Below are 15,874 nucleotides of genomic sequence, written 5' to 3' on the forward strand. Positions count from 1 at the left end.
TGGCCTTCGCACCGGCCCCGGTAAGGCCGCGGGGACGCCGTGCCTGTAGTTGAGCTGAAACGTCGGCCCGGGACTTCGTCAAAGCAGCGTCAAGGAGTCCCTCCGAGCGCGAGGCGTCGAGTCGTCCCTCTCCCCCGGCAGCCGTGTGCGTACAGCGATGAGGCGCGCAGGAGGCGCTGGGGACTGTTTGACATCCTGCTAACCGGACTTCGCGGTGAACCCGTCGCAGCTCCGCGGCCCAAGATGGGTCAGAGGGTCTTTTGCCTCGTTCATTTTGATGAGCTCGTTGCTCAAAAGTTGCCAGGCGGACGTTACCGAGTGAGTGAGCTTCGTATACTCGCTTTCTTTGCCCGGGCCGCAGATCCTGGTCGACACGTGGGGAATACCAGCCCTCTTTTCCCCCAAACTTTCAGGAATGTGGACAAGGCGATGGAGCAAGGAGGAGCGCTTCTGCAATGTGCTGGCGTTGAGAGAGACCCTTTGCGCAGCCATGAGCTGCCTGGAAGTGTCCTGAGAAATCATCACAGTGATTAGAGGAATAAAATGGGAAGGGAAACCTCTCTTCCTCCCTCTCTGTCGCTCTCCCCTACTTCCCTGCCAGGGTAGCGGCCGCCGGAGGTGTTATCTCTGCCGGTGCTCTGGACAGACGCGTAATCCCCTTATGCTTGAAAACAGCCCCGTGGTTGCTGTGTCTTTTAACGGAGTCCCTGAAATTTTTCGACCTTGTAATCGGGGAAAGGGACCCCTGAGCCTTGTTAAGATGGCACACACAAAAGCGTAAGCGATTAATTAGTTGGTGGTCGCGTTCCTCGATTCTGCCGAAGAAGCGGCGATTTGGGGCAAGTCGGAAGCTGCTCGGATGCCAGCCAGGTTGGTGGGCAAGAGAGCGGCTTTCAGCATCATCATGGGGGGGCTTTCAAAACCCAACACGACCGCTGTGAGTCGGGCAGGCGATCGGAGCATACAGCGTGGCCAGGGGCAGGAGCAGCGGCATCTGGGATAAACGCCATCCTTGATCTGGAGGTGGCCTTTCATACCTCAGGGCCATGCTGTTGGCTTCCTTCTGCCAAGCTGACGGTACAATTTTAAGCGTCAGACCACAGCTTTCGCCTTCAAGAGAAATCATCTTCCGTTGGATGGCGACGACTGCAGTCCGCAACATTTCTTCCCCATTGCAGCCTGGTCTCGCTTCCTAGCCCATCGCTTTGCCCTGCCTGGCTTGGCCTCACCACGGCCACCGATAATATATGGGATCTGTCATCGTGGTGCTTCACGTGCAACGTGGTCGAAGCGGAGGTCTGAGAGCAGGTTGCTGGCTCTGCCTGGTTTTTCTGGTCCCTTCTCTGTCCAAATACGCCGTCACCTTTAGATTGGTCTTCATCGCTGCTGTCTTCATGGTGATTTTCAACCTGGGCCAGCTTCCCTTTTCCCCTTGATGTCACGCTGCTTCTCAGTTTTGAGTCTTTCCCCATCCTCGCTGATCTGAAGGTGTCCATGATGGGTTTGCATCATTAATATAAGCTCATTTTACTCTTTATTTCACTGCATGGTCTTCACTGACATGTTTCCCAATCGATTTGTCCACGCCTGACGATTATACTCAGTCCTTAGTTACAACTGCAGCCTTCCTCTTTGAGTCATGTTGGACACGTTTCCTTGCTGGCCTCCCAACAGCGCAGTGAGGGAGGTACAGTCCACGGGCAAGTTGTTGCCTTGGGGAACGGGAGACAGATCGGGCAAGTCGCTCGCGGCTGCAGAACGTGAGGTTGGACCCTGCCGTCCTCATGCAACCAGGGCTGCTTACTCCGCAGACCTTGATTTATAGAGTATTTTTATACTTTGTTGCATCCTGTTGGTCCCCAAAGAAGGGACAGTTCCTCTTCTCTTGGGTATAAGCCATCTCCTCCGTGCTAAAGCACTGAAACGGGGTACCTAGAGAGGTGGTGGAGTCTCCATCCTTGGAGGTTTTCAAGACCCAGGTAGACAAAGCCTTGCCTGGGATGATGTAGTTGGGGCTGGTCCTGCTTGGAGCAGGGGGTTGCACTAGATGTGACCTCCTGAGCTCCCTTCAACCCTCATTTTCTGTGACTGTATGCTAAAATCTAGGTATGACTCCAAAATAAAGCCTCTCCTAAGCCTTGCCATCTCTTTTCTCCTTTTCTCCTGCCATAAACCCCTCCTTTCTAGCACATGCAGCTTCTGGGCTGGCTCCACAAGCCGACAGCGTGGTCTCTAGTGGGGCTGCGTCGTTGCTTTATAATCAGACACTGGGGGATGGCGAATTGCAATACACCTTGCCTGCTCCACTGGAGACCCCAGACATTTTTTTGTTGTCGCTGTTCCTCATAGATGAAGGAAAGAAACCCAAGGATGCTTCAAACTCGTATGTCGGTACCTCCTGCTGTAGCCTAGGCCATCAGTCGTAAAAATAACAGTGATTTTTATTTCTGCAGTCTTCGGGGAACCTGGCAGGCACGTTTTTAAGACTGTTGTTCGAAGGCAGGAGTCCGAGTCCTGGTCAGAAAGCCCCGTGAGACTGCGAACATCCATTTTGCTTTATCCATGGTGGGATTTTTGTCTCCTTTTGATTTTTAACCTTTATTTTCTTGTCTTACTCTGGCATGAGCTATTGGATGGTGGTAAGTCCCATTCTGTGATGAGTCAGCGCAGCTCGGTTCTTCAAAAGATCAGGGTCTTAATATGTGCTAATTAAAAGAGAACGCTGCCACTTTTGGAGCCGCCGCTGCAATTATCTTTCACACTAGGGTGCCTTCAGTCCACAGGACTGGGCCAGGAGTTGTTATCCACTTGCTCCCTCCTTTGACTGGACTCAAGTCAACAGCATGTCCACGTGCGTCAAGCCGAGGAGCAGCAGATGGTCTGGATTGTCATCCAGACTGCAGCTCCTGTCGCTGCCTGAACTTCCGATTGAGCGTTGGGCGCCAGAAAGCAGGTGCCCACGCTTTTATCCACCTGTCCCATCTTGTTCCCATCCCGCGTTTGCCGCTTGCAGTCGCATCAAATTCCCTCGTGGCCTGCTCAGCTGTTAAAGCGGCTCTTGATCGTCCTGGGGCTTTTCAAGGCAGATAGTTTTAAATTCCCCCTCCCCTGCCGGGATCAGAGTGGACAGAATCGCCACCTTAAAATAAAATGTACCGTTTGTCTTTAGAGTAATTTTGTAGGAGCCAAAAATCATCCTCTTGGAGGGCAGGGTACGTCCTGAGGATTTGGGGTCTTAACTTCTGAGAGCATGGAGGTTGGTGTGATGGAGGCAGTTCCTCTAAGGGGAAGCTGGTCTAGATGGAGGAGAGAAAGCGTTAAAGGTCCACGAGATATATGTGCAGTGGGTCCTTCTGCCCACGGCAGCCCTTTCGACTGCCCTTTGCAACTTGTGTCCTTTGGGTTTTAATTTAAATGAATTGCATGCAGGAGCTGGCAGCACATTGTGTTGTTGCAAAGGGATTTCTTATCCAACTTCTTTTCTCTTTGAAGGCCTCGGTCGGCAGGCAGAGTCCACGGGTGGTGCCGTACCCAGCCCACAACCTATGTCCCGGAGAGCCTGGCCTCCAGACTGCAGCAGGTTTGACTCGGCCCATGTTTGGCTTACCCCAGCCCCACTTCTCCATCTAGACTCTTCCTCCAGACTGCTTTTGCACCGTGTGGGGCTAACGGCCAGCTTTCTCCTCCCTGCAGTTGTGTCCATGGGCTCAGCTGACCACCGATTCAACCTTGCCGAGATCCTTTCACAGAACTATGGTGTACGAGAAGAGAGGGATGAGGAAGAAGATACACAGGAGAAAGAGAAGTCTTTAGAGGAGCTGGAAAAGAGCTTCAGCCCCTCTCAGGTACACACTGCAAGGGAGGAGAAGGGGACTTGTCTGCCAACTGTTTTGTCCTCCTTGACAGTATTGAAAGCACAGAGCTCCACTGAGGGACATGAACCAGCACTGGTGGATCCACTGGAGGTATAAGGCTGTGGTCTGGCATCTGGATTTGTGGGATGGGTTTGCTCAGGGGACCAGCTACGAGCTTCGGAGTCTTTTGCTTCTAGGTTTCCCGTTCAGATCTGCTCTGCGTCCATAGTGATGAGAACTTGTGGGTGCTCGTATCTGTATGGCAAGGCTGGTTGATGTGGAGTCCGCTTCATGGTGGACAGGGGCCCCATCACAAAGACCCTGTCTCTTGGTCCCGTTGTGGACGGTCTTTGCTGAATGGGATGTGGAGCATGAGCTTCCTTCTCGGTGATGCGGGTTGTCCCTCCGGGTCAGGCTGGGTGCAAAGCGAAAGGATGATTTATGGATGCTTGTTGAGCCCCGTACTCTGGTCTTGAGGGCTGCTAAGGGGCACCTCTTCACCAACAGCAAATCCAGCCTCGAACAAACATCCCCTCGAAGCTGTCACTTAGGGATTTAAATTCCGCAGGTCAGTCCACAGCCCGGAGAAGACCAGCTGGCGGTCGGCCCCTTCAGCCCATGCCTCTGGTCTCCTTCCTGGGAAAGCAGTGCTCAGGGCAGCCCCAAACCTCCTGAATCGCAGAGCGGTCTTGACTGCCTCTGCGCATCTCTGTGTTTACTGCAGCTGGGCTTGTGCTTGGTGATTGTTCCATTCCTGATGAAGCTTTGTCCTCCTCTCGCTCAGAGCAGTGAAATGCCATTCGAGGAGCTGCTTGCACTTTATGGCTATGAGGCATCTGATCCCATCTCGGAGCAGGACAGCGAGAGCAATGGGATCTCTCCTCACCTGCCAGACATGACCCTCGATAAGGTAAGAAGCACTTCTTGGCCACCCATAAGCTACTAGCAAGGGAAGGAGGCAGTGTATCCCTAGTCGCTGTAGGGCCTAGAGCTTAGGGTGTCTAGTGTTGTGGCTCTCAACCTTTTTTAGACTCAGCACCCCCGCTCCATAACTTCATAGTTTCATAGTTTCATAGTTATAGGGTCGGAAGGGACCTAATAGATCTTCTAGCCCGACCCCCTGCCAGGGCGGGAGAACAACAAAAAAACCCTAAAAACAAAAACGGGACTCAAATGAGTCCAGCCAGGTAGGCATCCAGCCTCTTCTTAAAGACCCCCAGGGAGGAGCCAGCACCACCTCCCTTGGAAGTTGGTTCCAGCTCCTAGCCGCCCTAACTGTGAAGTAGTTTTTTCGGATGTCTTGTGTGCGTTGAACAGGAAAACCGAATTGCTTTATTACAGTGTTACCTCCTTGCAGAGGGGCTTTGCCAGCCTGAGCCTGCACTTATTTCCTTAAACCGACTTATCTCCTTGCACCTTGTGGCACTCTTCAAAGGGTCTCATGGCACCCCAGGGTGCCTGGCACCCTGGGTGAGAATCGCTGGCTTGGTGCCTTCCTCCTATTCAGTGAGTTCAAGGCCGTTGAATTCCGGTAGGCAGGAGCTGGCTGACCCTTTGAACCCAAAAGAACGGGGCCTGCTTCATCCCGGCTCGCTGTAAGGAAAGCCAGCAGGAAAGTGATAGCAGGAGAGTGAATGCAAGGAATTCAAAGGAGACGAGGGAGAGGGTCCTTGTTAAGGCGAAGGACAAACTAAAAACCCTTTGTGGAATGTGAATTCTGTCCGTGTGGGGCTGTGAATCAAAGGAGATTCACAGGAAGCTGCATGTCTGCTTGGACAGCTATTTCCCTGCTGCCCCCCTGCCTGTGTGAACCTGATACTCCTCCCACCCTGCCTAAAATCTGTGGCTAGGAGTTTCTCCCTGCTAGGATCTAGGAAAGCCACCCACTCCTCCCTGTGACATCCCTAGGAAACCCCTCTCCTCTTGACCCTCTTAGTAGGAGCCCTGAGGAAACAGCCACAGTGAGAGAGGACCTGAGGGATCATCTAGTCCAGCCAGCTGTATAGATCCCCCTCAGACCCCAGGCATGAGAGGGGAGTCCTGGGAGGTACATGGAGGCAGCTTCTCATGGCAAGGGACGATTTATTCTAGGCCTCCCCCCTTTTTTTTTTATTTAAAAACATTTTTCACTTTCTTGTTGTTGTTAAAAGGAACAAATAGCGAAGGATTTGCTTTCAGGGGAAGAAGAGGAGGAGACGCAGTCCTCGGCCGACGACCTGACTCCATCCGTCACGTCCCACGATGCCTCGGACCTTTTCCCAAACCAGCCTGGCTGTACGTCACTGATTTCTCACTTACTGTTTGGACCCCGAGTGCCTCAGCGGGGCAGTTACTTATTTTGGTGCTGAGAGTAGCATTTGCAGAGGCCGGTCCTTGGGGCTGGTGATGGACCTGGCCCTGACGGTGTGCTTGTGAGAGTTAGGCTGCAGCGATGAGGGGCTAAGGGATACCAGTCAGCTGTCTCATCGGGAAAGAATTCCCTCTGGCTACAAGTCGTAGCTCTGGGGAAGTGAGACCTCTGGTTACATGCTCGGTGTGGATTTCCGAGGCAGCTACACAGCGGGTGAAGTGGGTTGATACAGGGCTTGTTTGGCTTCCTGAAATATCTCAGCCATATGCTCCTCCAGAATCACCCGCTGTAAGACTAGACAGACCCTGCTCTTGTGTGGTAGGGCAGCAGGCAGGATTCCAGCTCTGAGGGCCCAGGGATCCCATATGATGTGGCTGGAAGGAGGTACAGCATATAAGTAGGACCGGTGCTCTAATATCTTATGGCTGCACCTTTGTATTGGGGATCTGCAAGGACCCAGGGTAAGAGAGGAGCTTCAGATAAAAGTGTGGGTTGGGCCACCTACCAGTTTTGAGAGTCTTGGTCTTGCTGATTGATCAAATACTGCGCGTCTGGAAAGGACTTGAATTCTGTAGCCTACAAAGAGAATAAATGAGGATCTGGGTAAGTTACCTCTGAAAAAATGGGCCAAGGTTAAACTAACTCGAAGACAGGAAATAAGGGGAAGAAGAGAGAAGCTAAAGAGACATGAGGGAGGAGAAGTAAGCCAGCACGTCACTGAACGCCCAACTTCTCCTTTCTCACAGCCAACAACTTCCTTGCCGATGAAGACAAGGAGCCCTGCTCTTCCCCGTGCGCTTCCTCCATGGCAGAGGATTCAGAAGAGGACTCCATCCCATCCAACGAGTGTAAGAAGGTGAGTCACTGAACGTGCAGCCCATGATCTGTGCCCCAAGGGGAGAAAGCAAAGCCTGTCACAGGGACCACAGTAACCTGTGGTGTGTCCATGGGGAAGCCGCTGCGATGCTCTGTGTGTTGTATTCTGGAGAAGGTCAAGGCAGACACAGCTTTGAGCTTAGCCTGCAGCCTCCGTCTGTGGTCTGCAGCTGAGGATATCTTGATTATGCGGGGACTGTGCTGTTCCTTCCCTAGAAGAAATGATGGCTTTTACATGTCCAGGATAGGAGGGGGATGGAGACTCCCAGTACCCACCCTGGATAGGGGTGATGGGTGAAGGAAGATCTAGGTGCAGATGACTCACGTGCCTGGCAAGGTGAGGAAGATCTGCTGCATCTCCAGCTCTAGGGGCTGACAGCAGTTTTGCCCTAAACCTGTAGTATTCAGACTGGCATCAAACCCGTACGATCCCCAACTCGACATTTGTTTGAAAACTTCCTAGGTTTCTGGGTAGACAAAATCCTCGTGGATTTTGCAAAACACAGTCTGCTGCCGTATTTAACAGTGCAAGATAAGCTTTCTTTGTCCTGCAACTGATTCTAGCCCCTGCATGGTGCACAGCAGTCTCCTACTAAATCCCTTTCTTGTGGTGATTTCCAGGAGATCATGGTCGGTCCTCAGTACCAGGCTGCAGTCCCCATCCTCCATTTACAAAGGCACAGTGAAAAAGGTGAGAGACTGTCCTTTCTCTGGCTTCAACATTTGCACTGAGTATCATCTGGGTACAAGGCCCCTAGCCTGGGTGGTTTGATTTATCCGGCTTTGCAAGAGGGCCCTGCAACCTGTGGGGGCTGCCACAGCTGGACCACTATTGGTACTCAGGCTAGCTGTCTAGTTTAAAAGAAGCCCGAGTATCCCCACGCTGCATTGCAATCCCAGACGTGATGTATCCAGTGTGTCTGACTATACTCTCCTAGCAAAGGGCATGGAACAGTTGTCACCCATGTGTTTTGAATCACAAAATGGGTGCCCTGCAAGAAGTCAGCAGCTGCGACTGTTTACAACACACCCGCAGGTGCAGTTTGCTGTGTGTGACCTGGCAGCTTGCAGTGGCTATCAGATTATGTACGGGAAAGAATGCAAAGCTGTGATTAATTTTTGGAGGCTCTAGTAACAGACACCTGCATTCTTGGAAGGTTGTATTGTCCCTGCATTCCTGACGCGCCTTCAGGCTGGGGAATGGCACGAAGTTAAGGGTTTTCAGGTGGCAAAGAGGAAGTCGAGGGTCTCGGCCACAGCCAGAGAGAAGACCCTCCTTCCCAGTGATCTTTTAGTCTTTCAGTGGCAATGAGTGGTAGCCCACATCATTCGCATGTGCATTTTCATGCAACCCCCCTCAGGCCCATCTCAGTTCACCGTTAGATCGGATCACTCGGAGCCAGGCTGAGGGGATCAGGTTGGCTGATTGTTTCGATGCCTAAAACTCATGCCCTCGGCACCACCTCTCAGGGCCTGCCACGCAGGCAGGCAGCAAGAAGCCTCTTCAGAAATGACTCACTTCCTCCATCACTCACTCTCTGGGCAGGTTTAAGGAGATACCTTCACTCATTTTAGACTCAAACGCTGCAAAGTGCCCAGTGCCGTTAACTCCTCCGGAAATCAGTGGGAGGGAAGGGCTCTGGCTGCCTTGCAGGCAGCAGTCCAAGGGCTTGGGGACTAATTCTCCGGTGTCGCACGTCACTTGCAAAGCGGATGTGAAGTGGTAGTAGCCCTCGACAGTGGCCTTTTTATGTCCTTTCTGCGCTCGCTTTGACTCAGTGTGAACAAGCGCTGAAGGGGTAGGACAATGGGGAATCAAAGCCTTTGTCTTCCCAACTAAATAAATATCATTTGAGAAGCACATTCAGTGCTGGGGGTTACAAAGCCACGCATCTGAATACAAACATCTCTGTGACTTTTATTTATATTTAATTGCTAAGCCTTTGTTTTCTGTTTGCTTTGTGTGGCTTTTCTTTTTTTCTTTTTTCTCACCGTTCCTCCGTATTGTTATGAACCGCTGAGAGCGCAATGCGCAGCCTTGTGCTCGCAGCTGAGGGCGGAAGGGGGCAAGCAGCGTGCTTCTGCTATTCTTACCTGACAAAACCGCCTTCCAAGCTAGTGCAGTGTTGAGTGGCCTGAAGGCTACGCCTTTTTGAGCCTTGGTGATGGCAAAATTGAACAGGCTAAGTGGTAGCTTAAAGCCAGCCCTTTAAAGCAGCCTGTATTAACATGTTAATACTGTGTCATCCGGTGATCCTAGAGGACTTCTCTGCAGCCACCCCCCCTTACCCCAGCCTTCATGAAAAGCCAAGGTTAAAGGAGTCCTTGCAAAACACTGAAAAATAAGAACCTCTGGCTCATGGGGCAAAGGGGAGAGTTGGGAGCCAGCAGTCCTCTACTGTAGATTCAGGAGGGAAAGCTCCCAAGTGCTGTGAGCTTCAACACCCCAGAGACGGGTTTTCTCTCTGAGATGCCCCCCTGCACACCAGCCTGGGGGAGCAGCGGTGCTGTCTGACTGCTGAGCTCATCCCAGACATGCCCTGCCGTCCCCCGCAGTCTACGAGAACGAAGATCAGTTGCTGTGGGACCCCAACATCCTGCCCGAGAAGGAGGTGGAAGAGTTCCTGTACCGAGCGGTGAAGCGGCAGTGGGACGAGCTGGCCAGCATCAGCCTGCCCGAAGGAGAGATGGTGAAGGACAACGAGCAGGTGAGTGGGAGCCAGGGCTCTGCCCAGCCACTGGGGTCTCAGTTTCCAATGAGCCAGTTTGGTTTGGGGGATGGACAGAGTCACATTGGCCGCAGGGGCAAGCAGCAGAATTAGGGAGCTCCAAGACAGGTCAGATGAGAAGGGCAAGACCCTACAGAGCCTCTCTGGAGCTGAAGGGGCCCCTCGGGGGTCTGTCACGGCTGCTGCGGAGATGAGCCAGAGGGAATAATTCTCTGTTAGGGACTGAGCTCAGCTGGGTCCTGCCATTTTGGAGCACAGCAGACAAGCTCAGCTGACATTTTGTAGGGGTTACATTGCCACTGCCTTGCTCAGCTGGCCCTTGTGGGAGGACACGTATGCACCCTTGCTGCGTGCCCCCATCCCCTGAGTGGAGTTGGGAACCTTCCCATGTGGAACTGCCCTAGGTGATGGTCTGAAATTGGGGTGGCGGAGAGGTGGCTGCAGAGGCAAACGTGTCCCCCGGGCTGCGAGCCTGAGCTGTAGCTGAGCCCATCGGCGACATGCTAATCCGGTGCGTGTGATCAGCTGGGGGGGTCCGTTCTGTTCCCTAGGCTCTGTATGAGCTGGTGAAATGCAACTTCAATGCGGAAGAGGCTCTGCGGAGGTTACGCTTCAACGTGAAGGTCATCAGAGGTGAGCAATGCGAGGGGCTGGATTGTCTCGTGGAGTAGCCGCTCGGTGTCCTGTCCGTCTCTCTGTCCCAACTCCTGGGACTCTGGAGCATTTGACATTCCCGTTTCCTCCTGCTGCAGATGAGCTCTGTGCCTGGAGCGAAGAGGAGTGCAGGAACTTCGAGCACGGCTTCCGGGTCCATGGGAAGAATTTCCATCTCATCCAAGCGAACAAGGTAACGAGCTGTGTGCGTCAGCTAGCGCTGGGCGCGGGTTTGAAGCCTCGGTTCCTCTGGGGAAAGGAAGACTACCGAGTTCCAAGCCCAGCTGCGATGCTGGCTTCTCCCACCTGAAAAGCAGAGATCATAAGAGTGACAACATCAGAGCATGAGGCTCCAGCTCATTAGCACTTTCTAGGCAAGAGTCTTTCCAAACACTTGACTCTTGCAGCGTTTAGGTGAGTCCCATGTTCAGGGAGTGTGCAAAGACCTCTCCTTTACAAGGAGAGCTGGGGGGGTCTGGTAGTCAGGACATGGGGTGGATGATGCTGGGTCTGGGCTTGGGGCCCGGCTGTGAGAGTGAGGTTGCTTCTCCACACCTATAAAGGAGGGTGACACACAGCTGCCCCTTGGAGCTCTCTCGGTGCAAGTGGCTGACTGCCCTCTCCCGCCCAGGTGCGCACCCGGTCGGTGGGCGAGTGCGTGGAGTACTACTACATGTGGAAAAAGTCAGAGCGCTACGACTACTTCACGCAGCAGACTCGCTTCGGAAGGAAGAAGTACGTCCTCCACCCTGGAGCCACGTGCGTGGAATATTCTCACACTAATCTCAGTAACATGCCTTCCTGCGGAGGAACCCGGCCTCCACCCCCTCCCCTCCAGCTAGGGGCCTCTTAAACCAGTGGTTCTCAACCCTCGTAGACTCGGGGCACCCTTGGTTAGACTCAAGGAACTCTGCAGAAAGTGCCAGCTCTTAGTTTTCACTCAGTTTTTTTGACTGTGGAAGAATATTAGAGCATTTTTTCCATTGCAAGGACCTCAGAGAGACCACAGCCGGTCAGTGCTTTGGACACTCTGGATTCCTATTTGAGATCTCTGGGTTTATCTTGTGAATCATGGTTGCACACCCAACAGTGCTAACATTGTGTGAAGCCCCACAGCACCCTTGAAAGGATCTAAAGGTACCCCAGGGTGCCGCGGTGCCTGGTTGAGAATCACTGCTTTAAACATTGCTCCCCACCCTTTTATTTAAACCACAGAAGATGGGAAGTGTCCTGGAGGGGAGTCCCCAGGGCCTGCAGGCAATCAGCTGCACCCTCTGCAGGGTTGACATAGCCAACCTCAGCCTGGGCACCTTTTTCCCAGGTGTCGCTAGTTGGCAGTATTGTCTCTCAGTATCTATGGTCCTAACATGCTCATTTTTCCATACGCATCCTCACTGCCAGGAGTGGAGGATCCACATGGATCCATTTCTCTCTTCCAAAAATACCAAGGGGGGACAAAAAAATGAAAAACTCCCTTATTTTTGCCTTTTTTGTAAACTTGAACGTCCTATTATTTTTTTTTCTCTTTTCAGTTGGACTCTTGCTCATAAGAGCAGATCCCACTTAAAACAGCTGACAAGCAGCCAAAAAAAAAAAGGGAACAACCCCATATTTTGTTTCTGGGATTGTTCAGTCACAGAAATGTTGGAGCCTTTGATTTCTTGGCCTTGATTCAGGGCACGAAACATTCTGAAAAAGCTCAAAAAAAGTTCTTGGGGCGGCAGTTCCCAGCCCAGCTCTCTGTGCCAGCGCACTCGCGGTGCGGCAGGCTCTGGCTGTGTGTTGGGGGGAGAATGTGCGTCCAGTGAATCTCCTGGGGGAAGAAGGGAAGGCTGCAGGTCCAGGGTGCCGAGCTCAGCTGAGGCTAGAAAGCAACAGGGTTTTGATGCTGGTTTCATCTGCTCTGGTTTTCACTGTCACCCTTCACCAGTGCGAGATCCCAGCCGGGCCTTGTGGGTGCTGAGTGGAAGGTGTTGGCACAGTGGGCTGCTTGCTGCCTGTGGTGCAGGGAATGCTGCCCCCACCCCGCGTCCCTCTGCAGGGTGTTCGCCGCTCCACGGAGAATCACGGCCACCTCTCTCCCTGCAGGGACTATGCAGAGAACGACCTGGACGGAGGCGAGGTGGAGAACGCTGGCCGGGCCCGGAGCTCGCCGCCCATTCCCTCTGCTACTAGCTGCCTGGACTCCCACTTCAGCCAGGACCCCCTGGCCATCGAGAGCACAGGTAACTTCCTTGCCTTCCACCTGGGCATGCTGCAGCGGCTGCAGTCCCGCAGCTCTTGGAGACGGGGCTCTGTTGGCCTGCCTCCTGTGACCTGCCGTCTAACCAAGGCCCTTCTCCACGGCCTAGACCCCAGGGCAGGGCGCAGTGCTGAGGCAAGAGGCTTGTCTGCCCCATCAGCATGTAGCCAGGGACGTGCAGTTGGGCTCCATACAGGTCAGATGTAGGGAGAATCTAGAGGAGCAGAGTTTGAGCACCCTCTTCCACCACCCTGATAAACCTGAGCTTGACATCTGCATGTTGGGGAGAAACGCAGGAGCGGGATGGGGAGGGGGAGAAGACTCCTGGAGTCTCCCATGAATTGTTCACCTAAATTTCCCTAAAACCCTGAAGTCTCCCCTTAACCCATGAGCGTCCTGCCTCTTCTCTCCTTATATGCATCCCGCACTGTGCTGACACGGGGCTTGGCTGTTCTAGCAAAGGGTCACTGCTGCGCTCGGTGACACGGGCTTGTCACAGGCCTGAGCAGGAAGCCCCCTAGCATGCAATGGACAGGCACCGTCTCCTCTGCCCTCACCCTCCTGTCTCTGTTCCTCCCCTTGCTGTCGCACCGTGCAGAGCCCCTGAGCGTGGAGAGTGCAGCCTGCAGCCTGGGCAGCATGAGTGAGTCGGGCCAGGGCTACGAGTGCAGCACGCCCTCAGAGACAAACTGTTCCTTCGACCCTGCCGAGGAGCCGGCCTCGAGCACGCGGCGCCCCGGGACCCCCTCAGAGACGGGGATCTACCCGCTGCCCCCGGCAGGCCCGGACCCGGTGGACAAAGCAGAGACATTGCAGAGCTCCGGCGAGACGATAGCCGTGGACTTCACACTCCCCGCAGACATGGGCGAAGGCTTGCCTTTAATCGCTGGCCGCGTGGATTTGGGCACAGCCCCCGAGGCAGTGGTGGCCCCAGCTCAGGTGTCCTTATCGGTCACGGATTTCAGCATCATCGGCATTGGGGATGTGAATAGCTTCCTAGCAGCTCACCAGGCCTGCCCAGCGCCCGTGGCCCAGTCAGAGCCATTGTCACAGTGAGCCTCCGCTCACAAGCATGTCACAGATGGAGCTGGGACCTGGACCTCACCGAGTGAATTCCTTGGACCTCTCTGTTTCACGGGGACACTTGAGAGCCATCGGTCAGAATCCGTCTTTCCACCCTCCGTGATCCACAACCGGACACCTCTTTGCTCTCGTGCTCGTCAACAGGGGAGGTTTCAGTGGGGGGAGTCAGTGACGCCCCCTCCCTGCCCATGCATCGCCACGGGCAGCACTATGCTGGTCAGACGGCCCCTGCCCTCCAGGCAGAGGAGGGGGCTGTCGCAACAGGGGACACATCGTGGGCATTTTGGGGGTGTCACTGGAGCTGCAGGCGCGCAGGAAGCAAGCACAGGCAGAGCGGGGGCCGTCCGGCTGCCGGGCCGGGCGCTGGTCCCAAAGGCAGTCCCTGCCGCGTTCTGTGTTGCAATAGAAGTGCTTCTCTCTCCCCATCCTTCCCGATGGCAGGACCGTGCCTGTTGGTCTGTTGGTCCCAGCAGCAGGCGTGCGTGTCCAGCTGTTTGTCCAGCCCCCACACTACCAGGGCTAGATGAGGCATAGCCTGTCCCTACCCACTGTGGGGAAGGCCTCAGCCCATTATCAGGGGCAGTTGTACATTGCCCAGTTCACCTCCCTTCCAATACTTACTGGGGCCTATGCTGTGGAGAACCTGGATCCAGGGATAAAGCTGGGCTGCTAACAAGAGGAGTCTGTAGACAGACTGCTGGAGTCACGCTAACCCAGTGCTTGTGAGCCTATTGCTGCAGTGGACAGCACAGCCGGCCCCGTGGAAGGGTTAAACTGAGACAAGCAGCCTGCAGATGTGCCCAGGTGGCTCCAAACTGGTCTGTCTGGGGAGAAAGCAAGGGAAAGGGCTGGGAAAGGGGGTGCGGTGATTGAGTTGGCTCTTGCTCTGCCTGTCCAAGGGCTTAAAGTTGAGTAGAAGAGACGGGGCAGGGGGCACGGCCTCTGCGCACATAGCGTGTGCCCCATCCTGTGCCAGGCGTGTCAAACCCAGGCGCTTCTCTAGGGTGAAACCGGGGTGCACACCCATGCACCTCGAAGGAGTACGGAGCGCCCAGCCCTGGCAGGATGCCTTGTGTGCCTGGGCATCTTCTCTGCCCCTGTGTGCCAGCGTGTGCACGTGCCGCAGGCAGGGAGGCTCAGCCGTGGGGCATCGATGCTGGCAAACCCTGCACTGATTCCTGGCACGGGACCTGGGCTGGAGCCTGCCTCAGCCCCAGGGCTCCCGAATGTGACAAGGAAACTCTGATGTCCTAAGAGAAAGGGATGTGTTTGCTGCCAGGGCCTTGCCAAGGTGGCAGGGACTCCGGGCCCTGTGCAGAGTGCCAAACTGGCCCAGGTGCCTGGTGTGGGGAGCCCAGGTCCGGGGTGTGCTGCTGGCTAAAGCCTCTTCTCCACTTCCTTGTGAGCACCCTCCCCACCCTCAGCCAGGGACCGCTGCCTCCCCACCTGCCGTGCGGGCCTCCAACCCGATCCTCCCGCCGCTCTCCCTGCACGCGGGTTTCTTAATCGCTGCCTTCAGGTCTCGGCCTGGAGCCAGCCTTGCTCTGATGGATTTAAATGCAGTGACACGCGAGGGGCCCGGATCTATCTCCACGCGAGGAGGGGGGCACAAAGGGCGCCGAGTCGCAGCATGTTTGATGCCCAGCTGGGCGTCAAGTCGGACCCTGTCTCCTATCTCAAACCCCGCAGCTCTGCATGGGGCCGGGGCACGACTCAGCTGAGGGATGTCACACTCCAAACCCAGCCGACTGCATCGGCCGGACGTCGGGTTGTGAGACTCGCCAGCGTCCAAGGCCGGGAGTAGGAAGCAAAGGTCCTTCCCTGAGCCCGGACCCTCTCTCCAGAGCCTGCCCTTGCTGAAGGGAGACGGGGCAAGCAACCGGGGCAGGGCACACGGGGCACCCCGGTGCCCTCCCGGGTGGGTGCAGTGGCCCACAGCTCCTCCGCCCGCAGCTCTTCCTCCGGTTCGGTTTGTCTCGTGCCCCAGCGCGGCGGGGAGACATCTCTTATTTATATCCTTCCATGTTGTTTACAGCTGCACGTGGGGCTGGATCGGGAGCGCGGCGGCGGGGCAGGCGGGACGGGG

General features: G+C 54.9%; 1 protein-coding gene across 10 annotated transcripts; it reads left to right on the top strand.

Annotated features, from left to right (window-relative positions):
• Positions 1-6: 6 nt before the first annotated feature.
• MIER2 (MIER family member 2) lies at positions 7-15,853 on the top strand. 10 transcript variants are annotated; one of them, XM_025196438.1, is made up of 13 exons: positions 7-318; positions 3,493-3,580; positions 3,694-3,965; positions 4,579-4,764; positions 6,005-6,128; positions 6,951-7,060; positions 7,702-7,771; positions 9,637-9,788; positions 10,361-10,442; positions 10,562-10,656; positions 11,095-11,222; positions 12,552-12,688; positions 13,304-15,853. In XM_025196438.1, the coding sequence occupies exons 1-13, from the start codon at positions 244-246 to the stop codon at positions 13,759-13,761; spliced, it is 1,977 nt and encodes a 658-aa protein (XP_025052223.1). In that variant the 5' UTR covers positions 7-243; the 3' UTR covers positions 13,762-15,853. The 10 variants fall into 10 exon arrangements, with proteins under 10 accessions (XP_025052223.1, XP_025052224.1, XP_025052225.1 ...); XM_025196439.1 differs by having other exon boundaries at positions 11,095-11,198; XM_025196440.1 differs by having other exon boundaries at positions 4,639-4,764.
• Positions 15,854-15,874: the final 21 nt, after the last annotated feature.

This window comes from Alligator sinensis, unplaced genomic scaffold, assembly GCF_000455745.1.
Source record: "Alligator sinensis unplaced genomic scaffold, ASM45574v1 scaffold1295_1, whole genome shotgun sequence".
NCBI classification, from domain to species: Eukaryota; Metazoa; Chordata; order Crocodylia; family Alligatoridae; genus Alligator; species Alligator sinensis.